This window comes from Poecilia mexicana, unplaced genomic scaffold (assembly GCF_051168715.1).
Source record: "Poecilia mexicana isolate PSO_F unplaced genomic scaffold, ASM5116871v1 scaffold_23, whole genome shotgun sequence".
In the NCBI taxonomy this organism is placed as follows: domain Eukaryota; kingdom Metazoa; phylum Chordata; class Actinopteri; order Cyprinodontiformes; family Poeciliidae; genus Poecilia; species Poecilia mexicana.
The window spans coordinates 20,131,348-20,142,760 of NW_028263392.1; the positions used below are offsets into that span (position 1 = coordinate 20,131,348).

The window sequence follows — 11,413 nt, forward strand, 5'->3', positions numbered from 1 at the left end:
AGGTTTGGGGACCCCTTGTTTACAACACTAAATTGGTTTTCCTCTTTCCTTTGGTTTATTTTGTTTGTATTTCCTTTTAATTCATGTAAAGCTCTTTGTATTGCCTTGTTGCTGAAAATGTGCTATATAAATAAAATTACCTTTACCTCAGGTCAGATCATTTGTAATGAAGGCTGGACTTTCTGAAGGAAAGGTGGAAGTACTATACAGACAGCAGGAAGAGGAGCTTAATAGATTTATAATTTCCTCTAAGTTTTTATAGTTTTAGTTAAGTGTTTATATTCAATCATTTTTCCTGCATTTGTTGTTTGGCTACAGCAGGGGTGTCCAGACTTTTTGAGACCAAGATCTACTTTTTCTCTCACCAGCCGCCTGAGATCTACCTCAGGACACAAAGACATAAAAATTGCTAATTAAACTCTATTGACATATTTTATATGCGAATATCCATCAGTTATAGCAGAAATAATAAAGTGACAGAAAACCTGATCCAGTTTCTTCCTCAGTGAGATTCTGACACTGGGAGCAGGTTACTGGTTTCTCAGTCAGAAGCTGGTTTCAGACCAGCAGGTCAGTCAGTCATGGTGGATCTGAACTTTGGTTTGATGACTGAAATATGAGAAACTACAGACTGATAGGAGGAACCAGAGAGCCCAGTAAAGGCAAATCTTCTGAAGTCGGGATATAATTAATTTAATTTCACATAATTATCGTGGCAGAGATTACTTTAAAAACACATCATTCAGTCCGTTACATATCAGGTTTCCAGGCTTGATATTTATTCCTCGGTTATGAATAAGCCTCTCATGGACACAGCGCTGGTCGAGCAGCTCATTTAAACTCCTGCTCTGCTCTGTCGCCTTTTTTTCTCTTACTGAGATTATTAATTTTAACACGTTTCATTGATTTTTTATTCTTTTTTAATGAAGCTACAAACGTTTAGCATCTTAGTGAATATTTTTGATAAGCCCGTCAGAAGAGGAAGTGCTGCTCTCAGCTTCCTGGCAGCGATCAGATTGTCACCTGCTGAGATCGACTCAGACCCTTTCCGATCGATCGATCGACGTATTGGGCACCGCTGGGCTACAGCATGGATACTGGGTTTAGTGTGGCTGTGCACATTGATCCTGATTTTTTATTTTCTCTAAAGAAGTTGATAATTCACTGCAGGCTGTTAGGGACACAGGAGGGTTTGTGATCCTATCAGCTGCTGCTAATAAAACTCCAGCATTGATCACGTTTTTATGATTTCCTCCCAGTGAGAAACCATAACTTCAGCCTCTCTATAGATTTCCTAATAAACATGAAGTTGAGTTTTTACGTGCAGCCCTGCAGTCTTTCATGTCTCACTGTTGGAGCGTTTCTCCAGATTTCTTCCTACCAGACTTGATCTTCACTGCAACAGGAGAAATGGATCAGTGAACATGATCTACCAGCTGCTCAAAGTAAAAACTCTTCAATTAAGATTGAAGGTGTTAATATTCCCAAATCCAATTTTCCCAGAAAACCTTACAGCTTAGTGAAACATTGCAGCATCCCTGCTGCTCTTACCTCTTTTTTCTGCAGGTGTGGAGAAAAGTGGCATCGCTGCTGAATGAACCCAGACCTCCTCAGGATTCATCTCAGACTTTCCCATGTTCTCTGGATATTGTGAGTCTGGAGGAAAACTCTGTTTCTTCAATCTCTACAGGCAGGGACATCTTTAGTGTATTAAAATACACTAAAAATATGATTTCAGCTCCCAGAAAGTCTGGAGCTGCAGAGATATGCGTTAGACACCAAGGAGTCTCTGTGACCCCAGTAGAGCAAAAGGTTCCCACTTCATGCCCAGTTCACTGAGATTTAAACTTGTTGGCCAATTTTTCAACCTGAGACGACCAACGTGACAATAAAAAAAATCTTTGGTATTAAAGGTTTGGAGCAACAGATCGACTGATTTCTAACATCCAGTTGTCTTGAACATTTGATGAATGAAGACTAAGAAAACTGCCACATATTTAGTTTTTTATATAAAGTTACCATCAGAGCTCACTGCTGTCAGGTGGGCTCAAACCAACCAACAGAAAATTACAATTAAACTTTAATGACTGGCTAAATTAGCCAGTCTGTTCAGTAACTGGGAAAATATTTAAATTTAGTCATTTAATCTGCGCCAAGAGGAAACAGCGACTCAAAACTGACGATTAAATATAATTTCATTACTGTGAAAACATGTCAAAATACATATTTATGTAAATGTGAATAAATAAAATGTGAATGTTCTCATCCCTTTATGTTCATGTTTTTATATTAATGTAGGGATAAAATAAACTCAATCACATGGAGCCGACTCATTTCTGACCTTTGACCCTTTGGCAGCCGTTAGGCAGTAGGAACAGACGTGTGTGTCCTGAAACGCTTCAGGTCGCTGCAGGTCTGAGGAAGAGGAGGAAGAAGCCATCATGTTTCACCTGAAACTGAGTTTCTCATCTGCCGAGCCGTTTCCATGACGATCCATCCGTTTAAGCAAAATTTAAACTCTGCAGCAAACCATCACATCTCCTGTCACAGTGAAACACCAACTCTTCATTTTAAAACCTTAAACTGTTAAAGTCTGTTTCCACCAGGACCATCCGGCCAATCAGAGAGCAGCAGCTAAATCAGGACCATCCGGCCAATCAGAGAGCAGCAGCTAAATCAGGACCATCCAGCCAATCAGAGAGCAGCACTGTTCAAAACACTTCAGCTTCACAAACTGTTGGAAAACTTAATCAGAACCAAAGACATTCTGCAGCATCTCGGACACCAGAACCAGAACCAGAACCAGACAGACTCTGAAGAAGAACAGAAATAAGTTTATTACATTCTACCATTAAAACAAAAATCTGATCAATGAATCAGAAAAACTATCATGTTCCTTGACCCAAACTGAACCAGAACCAAGCCTGGTTCTGTTTGGAGACAGAAACGGGTCCATACCGTCACAACAGAACTAAGGAACTGCTTCAGACTGAAGGACGTTTTCTCATTTTAAAGCAGAATGCTTCAAATGTAATGGCTGATGCTTTTATTTTGGAATGAAGTTTTTCCTGCAGGAAACATAATCTGGAGTCACGTTTGTCCTCAGAGGTCAGCAGCTTCACATTGGTTACAAACAAAAGGAAAAACAGAAAGCTCTCAGGCGGAGACGTAAACAGACAGTGGGATCAGCCAATCACAGCACAGCATGGCCACTGACATCAGAGCAGGATGATGAGGTCGAAGCTGCAAATGTCTGAGACGGCGATGAAGACGACAGTCTGGAACCAAATCGTCAGTCGGACTTCTTGTCGCTGCTCGCCTGCAGTCAGAGAGCAGGGCAAAGACACCGTTACATGGGAGGTCAGATTCTCTGACTCGGGGCCGTCTAACGGGACTCGGGGCCGTCTAACGGGACTCGGGGCCGTCTAACGGGACTCGGGGCCGTCTAACGGGACTCGGGGCCGTCTAACGGGACTCGGGGCCGTCTAACGGGACTCGGGGCCGTCTAACAGGACTCGGGGCCGTCTAACGGGACCGTCTAACGGGACTCGGGGCCGTCTAACGGGACTCGGGGCCGTCTAACGGGACTCGGGGCCGTCTAACAGGACTCGGGGCCGTCTAACGGGACCGTCTAACGGGACTCGGGGCCGTCTAACGGGGCCGTCCAACGGGGCCGTCCAACGGGGCCGTCCAACGGGACTCGGGGCCGTCTAACGGGGCCGTCCAACGGGGCCGTCCAACGGGGCCGTCCAACGGGGCCGTCCAACGGGACTCGGGGCCGTCTAACGGGGCCGTCTAACGGGACTCGGGGCCGTCCAACGGGGCCGTCCAACGGGGCCGTCCAACGGGGCCGTCCAACGGGACTCGGGGCCGTCTAACGGGACTCGGGGCCGTCTAACGGGACCGTCTAACGGGACTCGGGGCCGTCTAACGGGGCCGTCTAACGGGACTCGGGGCCGTCTAACGGGGCCGTCTAACGGGACTCGGGGCCGTCTAACGGGACTCGGGGCCGTCTAACGGGACTCGGGGCCGTCTAACGGGACTCGGGGCCGTCTAACGGGGCCGTCTAACGGGACCGTCTAACGGGACCGTCTAACGGGACCGTCTAACGGGACTCGGGGCCGTCTAACGGGACTCGGGGCCGTCTAACGGGGCCGTCTAACGGGACCGTCTAACGGGACCGTCTAACGGGACCGTCTAACGGGACTCGGGGCCGTCTAACGGGACTCGGGGCCGTCTAACGGGACCGTCTAACGGGGCCGTCTAACGGGGCCGTCTAACGGGGCCGTCTAACGGGACTCGGGGCCGTCTAACGGGACTCGGGGCCGTCTAACGGGACTCGGGGCCGTCTAACGGGACTCGGGGCCGTCTAACGGGACTCGGGGCCGTCTAACGGGGCCGTCTAACGGGACTCGGGGCCGTCTAACGGGGCCGTCTAATGGGACTCGGGCGGTCCCTTGATGCTGCCTCTGACTGGAGGAACTTGCCTGCAGCTTGCTGTGCTCCTGCAGCAGCCGGTCGTACTCCACCGTCAGGTTCTCAGCCTGTTTCTTCATCGCACTCACGTCGCTCTCTGATTTCTGCAGAGCTGCATCAGAACATCAGAGGTCAGATTAAACCTTAAAGCTTCTTCAGCTCTCATGTGACCTCCTGACCTTTCTTGGTGTCCTGCAGCTGCTCCTTCAGGGTTTTCACCTCCTCCTTCAGAGCCTTGTTCTCCTCCTGGATTCCCACTCCTTTCTTTCCGGCTTCTGGAAGGTTGATTCGAGCCTCACGCAGTTTCTGAGGAAAACATGGAAACAGAAACGTTAAAGTCCTGACTGACCCGAACGTTACACCGTTCACTCTGATTTATCCAGAAACTAACATCAGCTGCTTCTCTGACTTCCTGTTACCTCCTGGATTAAACCTTAATCTGTTTAATCTGGCCCGACTCCGCCCACTCAGACCTGCACTCTTTGATTGGCTTGTTATGATGATGTCATCTGGTACCAAACAGACTGGATCGCACTAACTGGACTGAGTAGCTGAAAGTATTTCAGGACTTCCAGCTGTGACCTTTGCCCTCCAGCTGACCTGAGCGACGCTGTGATCTGAACTCCATCCATGTAAGAAGCTCAAACGTTTCTGTGAGAAGGAAACGTCACCCGTTCTACGTTCAGAAATTAGCGTTGATGGAAACCCGGCAGCAGCTGTTCAGAACCAGGCGGTCGACGTGTTGGCAGCAACACGCCGACCTGCAGCATCGGCGGTGCCGATCCGGCTCAGACGACCCGTAGAACCAGAGAGGAGGAAGAGGGGGCCGTCACCTCCTTCAGCGCCTCGTTCTCCTCCATGAAGTTCTGTGCCGCGGTGCTGGCGCCCTCGGCCTGCTTCCTGAACGCCTCGTTGGACGCCATGAGGGTGGCCTGCTGTGACAGCAGCGTGGCGAGGCGCCGCAGCAGCCTGCAGCACAAACACACCAACACAGTCAGTCAGCAGCATGAACTCTCCTGGGATCAGGACACACACACACACACATACACACACACACACGCACACACAGTGTGCTGAAGGTGATGATGTCAGAGTGAGTAACAGGAAGGGAGCAGCAGCTGAGGACGCCGATGTTTCTAATAACTTGACTCATCTGGAGGAGGCGGCTCAGTGCTCATGTTGGGAGTATGTAAATTTGTGGTCTCTGCAGTGCAACAGCTGCGTGGAGTCAGCAGGAGGCGGCCATGTTGTCATGTGACCCAGGAACACATGCAGCTTGTAAATATCTGCCTGCTGATGCATTCAGGAGCTTTCAGGCAGCTGCAGCTATTTGTGGCGGGTTTCCGCTCCACAACGCCAAGATGCTGCGACGCCGCTGGGGCCCCGACGCCGCGACGACGCTGGGGCCCCGACGACGCTGGGGCCCCGACGACGCGACGACGCTGATCCGCTGCCACCATTTCCAGAGAAGCCAGTCCCAGCTGCTCAGCTGGATGTCCTAACAGAGCGCCGGCTCTGACCCGACTCCCCACATGGTTCTGGTCTGACTGTAAAGGACCAGTTGCTCCCAGTCTAATGAAGATTCTCGATGTTCATCTGAAGATTTTTCAGTATCAGAAACTTCCAGTGAAACATTAAAACTGAATGTTGGCTACAGTGACTCCGTGGCCTTTCCCTCCAGTCTGGGACCAGCACTGGGAACACTGGGACTACTTTCCGCAGCGGATGGATTGCTGTGGGGTTGGAACCTGGTCCAAACAGCAGAGCGGCTTCCTTCCAATCCTCCAAGCCGGGAAACCGATCGGGTTGTTGCGTCCAGAAGCGGAGCGGCAGAGAAAGGGCTTCCTCCGCTCCAAACATGGCCACCGATGACGTCACAGCCCCGAAATACTCCCAGCAGCTGCGCCTGCTCCAGCCACACGTCTCCTCCTGACTCCCGGCGCAGGAGAACTTCCTCCCAGACTCCGGTTGCAGCAGCTGCAGGATCACATGCTGCAGCAGGCGGGCTGCTGCCACCCCCTGCTGGTAGGACACACGAACTACAAGGAGCAGCCCAGGCTGATGGTCAGAGTGTATGTGTGTGTGTGTGTGTGTGTGTGTGTCTCACAGGCAGAGCAGCAGGGCGAAGCCGGCGATGTACTCGTTCCTCTGTGCTCTGAACAGTTTCATGTGGATGTGTTCGATGGCCGTCGGGTTGTTGGTCACGTCCACCTTGTCCGTCAGGCTGTACTTCCTCGCCTCGCGGAACGCATCTGGACACACACGCACCGTTACCATGGCAACAGACCAGAGGCCTACCGGGTCAGGAGAGTTCAGGCCGACGTACCTATGAGGAGGAAGACGAGGATGGCGATGGCCACCATGAACCAGGTGTTCCCATAGAGCGCCACGGTCTGCACCAGCCGGGACTTGAAGATCCGACTCCACCTGAACACACCAGGAGGAGAACTGGGTCAGAATCGGGTCAGGACTGGGGGTGAGTCCAGTTCCTGGTTCAGAAAGCAAGGTTAACTAACTGAGTAAAGCTCCTCAGCTCTGAGATTCTCAGGGTTTCAGTTTCAGACCAGGAGAAACGAACTCAGGATAACTGAACCAGAGTACAGGAAGCCTCGACCAATGGCATGCAGGTATTGCGATTCACCATGACAACGGCACAAAAGAAACCCGAAATAGTCGGGTTCCAGCAACCCGGGTTGCTGATGTGCTCAATAGTACTGAAGTCACAATAAATGACCTTCACAGTCTGGACTCGTCATCCACAACCACAATTATTTTATCAGATCCTTTTTCTCTCTGGTAGCTTCTAGATCAGCGGTGCCCAATACGTCGATCGATCGATCGGAAAGGGTCTGAGTCGATCTCAGCAGGTGACAATCTGATCGCTGCCAGGAAGCTGAGAGCAGCACTTCCTCTTCTGACGGGCTTATCAAAAATATTCACTAAGATGCTAAACGTTTGTAGCTTCATTAAAAAAGAATAAAAAATCAATGAAACGTGTTAAAATTAATAATCTCAGTAAGAGAAAAAAAGGCGACAGAGCAGAGCAGGAGTTTAAATGAGCTGCTCGACCAGCGCTGTGTCCATGAGAGGCTTATTCATAACCGAGGAATAAATATCAAGCCTGGAAACCTGATATGTAACGGACTGAATGATGTGTTTTTAAAGTAATCTCTGCCACGATAATTATGTGAAATTAAATTAATTATATCCCGACTTCAGAAGATTTGCCTTTACTGGGCTCTCTGGTTCCTCCTATCAGTCTGTAGTTTCTCATATTTCAGTCATCAAACCAAAGTTCAGATCCACCATGACTGACTGACCTGCTGGTCTGAAACCAGCTTCTGACTGAGAAACCAGTAACCTGCTCCCAGTGTCAGAATCTCACTGAGGAAGAAACTGGATCAGGTTTTCTGTCACTTTATTATTTCTGCTATAACTGATGGATATTCGCATATAAAATATGTCAATAGAGTTTAATTAGCAATTTTTATGTCTTTGTGTCCTGAGGTAGATCTCAGGCGGCTGGTGAGAGAAAAAGTAGATCTTGGTCTCAAAAAGTCTGGACACCCCTGCTGTAGATGCAGCAGGAGATCTAGATGCAGCAGATCTAGGTGACTGACCTCTTGGGTGAGACGAAGGGAATGCAGAGCAGCAGGACGAGGAAGACCTCGGCGTAGAGGAAGGTGGCCACGGCCGTCCACTGGAGACTCATCTGGACTCCTGGACCGGAGAGAGACAGACCCATCAGAACCACAACAGAACCGCATCAGTCCAGTTGGTTCAGAACCATTCCTGATCTGATCCAATCCTTTCTGAGCTTCCATGTGGAGTCAGACCAGAACCCGTTAGTCTGGTCCCAGTCATTCAGACCTAAACCTCCAGGTGAAAGGCCCCCCCCAAGTGGAGTGGCCTAGTCAAAATCTGACCTGGAAAATCTCTGAGTCTGAATTCAATCAACTAATCAGGGCAGGGGTGGGGGGGTCAAAGGTCATCCTCTGTGACCCTAGAGATCCTCTTAGTAGGTACAGGGTGTAAATACTGTAACAGATGAATCAAGGAGGCGCCTAGGGTGAATATTTCTTGTGGTTCTGGAGAACAGAACCCAGAATCTGGTTCGGTTCTCCAGGAATATTCTAGGTCCGGTGGATCATTTCCCGGGAGGTGTGGCAGCCTGAAGGCTTCCTTCAGCTCCAGAACCAGCTACTAAGCTGTTCTGATCTAGAACCCCGCGGTAACAAGAACCCGGACTGGTTCCCTTAAGAAGCTTTAAACTGGATCCGGCACAGTCTATTTCCTGAAAACTAAAGTCAAACTGTCGAGTGACTCTGTCTATTTGCCGGATCCGGAAATCTTGACAATATTGGACCGGGTAATATTACCTTCAGCCCTCCTTCAGCGTCCCTGACTCACCTTACAACACACAACCGGGACAAGAACCGGGAATCAGAGAGGAAACAGACGGACCGCTGGCTACTCTGTTAGCTTAGCCTGCTATGTCGAGTACTTCCTGGCGCATTTATGCCAGCTCACCCTGGGCGCTGATTGGACAAACTGAGAAAATGGGCGGGTCATTAAAAAAAAACAAAAAAAAAATCATTGCAATTAATTTTATTAGCTTGTTTTAAATTAACAAGTTTAACTTAAAATATAAATGAACGTAGATTAAATTAAATTATATTTTATCATTAAAACTATGGTTTGGTTCTGGTCCAGTTTGGCGAACTGGGTCAGTACCGCTGGTTGTCAAACGGTCCACTAACATAGACATAATATAAGGATAGACCCTCATGGACCGCTCTCGCCTATTGTCGCTGACGAGATTTAGGGCGGCCATCTTGGAGCGGTCCACCACTCCACTCAGCGTTATGTGTTTAGCAGCACAATGACGTATCAGCGCATTTAATCGATCATAACACACTTTTTTGTTACTGTAAACCATATTCAAACATCTATCAAAGCAACATTTATAAACAATTGTATTTTTTAAGTATGTTTTTAATACATAGTTCATCATATTTAAATATGCTTAGTGGCTATAACAATAGAAGAGGAATGGGATATTCTGATATCGATGTATGAAGAGCATATTACAAAGCACACAGCCGTTCATAGTTTATTTAATAAATTATTTAGTAATATCAATATATATTTATATAACTATACAAACACTAATAAATAAAGATTAATACTGAATAATATATATTGGATACATGTTTATATATATATATATATATATATATATATATATATATATATATATATATATATATATATATATATATATATATGTTTATGTTTATGTTTTTCAGCTGACAATCCAAAATCGATGCAAGGTTCATCCGTGCTGCAGTGAATCCGTCTCTCTTTATAGATTTCTTCCTCTTCTTCCTCACATCGTGTCTTTAGGAAACTTTCAAAACAAAAACGGAAGATTTAGGATGTATCTTACTAGTGAAAGAATATAAATAATAGTCTTTACCACCTGTGTAAACTTTGCCGGTGAATGTTATAACACATAATATAAGTTTTATAATATGTGTTATATTGTTTCATTTCTAATATAGGCCCTTGTGTCAGATAATCTAAGTCAATGTTAGAGAATAATTAATTTTTTTAGATTAACAGAATCTCAGTTAGCCTTCATAGCGGGGCTGAACCCGTATTACACCAAGCACTGTAGCTAATATTAGCTGGTATCTCGCCGGTGGACATAAATACAGTAAAGTTATATTCTAATCACAATATATACATAATAATATGTCCATCTTACTTGTGAAATGTTGTCTGTGGAGCCCTCACATCAATAATCCATCGACCAGAACAACAATATCCCTCAGTGCTGAGGCATCTTCTGCTGTTTTGATTGAGCAAAGTAGGAGGGTATACCGCTCCAAGATGGCCGCCGTATTTCCTGCGCCGGAGTTGGTCCATGAGGGGTCTATGCTTATATTATGTCTATGTCCACAAAGACCACGTGTTACCAACAGCTTCCTGTTTGTTGGTTCCTTCAACCACCAGCAGAGGGAGACACTGACTACAGAGAGCATCCCCGCTTGACCAGAGATGAGCTTAACAACAGCGATGTCTCACTCGGACACATTTATCATAAATCAAAACCCCTCATCATGCTGGTCGGACTGGTTCTTGACAGTCCAGCAGCCCCAGTAAAACCATCCAACGCTGTCAACTTTTCAAACTGTTTTAATTTGATTTGTGCTTCCATGTTCTCCTCAGCTGATGGTGACGTTAGAAGGTGAGGTCACCTGTCGTCATTTAATAATATTTTAATCTTCTGATTTTGCTGTCGTCATGACAAACAAGAGGACTAAACTGATAAATGTGTTCAACTAATAACCCTCTCGCAGTTTCATCAGGTGTCACAAAATGACCAATTTTTAAATCATTTTAGACCACTTTAACTAGGGTTGCCACCAGGGCCGTGCAGAGACCACTAAAGGGGCAGGTGCTCCAAAAAAAAAAAGGCTCATCTTACCTCCTTCTAGGACAGAATATTAAAGCCTCTCAGCTTTCAGAGTTTAATAAACAATGATAAATTACAAAATTGTGAAATATACAATCAAAGCTAAGGTAAATCTCTATACAGAGCATACATACATATGTAAGATATTTTATTAGTAGTTTCTTTCTGCAGGTCTAATATAAACAAGGCCCAATGCAACCTTTTAGTGACTGTAATCTATAAACAGAGCTGCCTGTTTGCTGCAGTGGAGATGAAGATGGTCCATTCAGGAAAGCAGAGCTGCATCAAACTTTAAGGTGGAACTGCAGAAAAAAAGAAAAAAACAAAAGCAAAAATTGAATTGTTAATACATGTCACCATGAGAAAAGCTGCTGAGTTTTGCTTAAAACTTTTTTTAAACATTTAAATCACACATTTGTCTCATGAAGTGAATTTTTTTTTGCAAAACAAACTTAT

The 11,413-nt window shown here is 46.6% G+C and overlaps 1 protein-coding gene across 1 annotated transcript; it reads right to left on the bottom strand.

Annotated features, from left to right (window-relative positions):
- Positions 1-2,814: 2,814 nt before the first annotated feature.
- On the bottom strand, positions 2,815-9,026 carry bcap31 (B cell receptor associated protein 31). Its single transcript, XM_014975394.2, has 8 exons — positions 8,887-9,026; positions 8,097-8,196; positions 6,803-6,903; positions 6,584-6,728; positions 5,310-5,445; positions 4,656-4,782; positions 4,488-4,588; positions 2,815-3,319 (listed from the first exon to the last, which is right to left on the bottom strand). The coding sequence occupies exons 2-8, from the start codon at positions 8,186-8,188 to the stop codon at positions 3,293-3,295; spliced, it is 729 nt and encodes a 242-aa protein (XP_014830880.2). The 5' UTR covers positions 8,189-8,196; positions 8,887-9,026; the 3' UTR covers positions 2,815-3,292.
- Between the last annotated feature and the right edge of the window lie 2,387 nt (positions 9,027-11,413).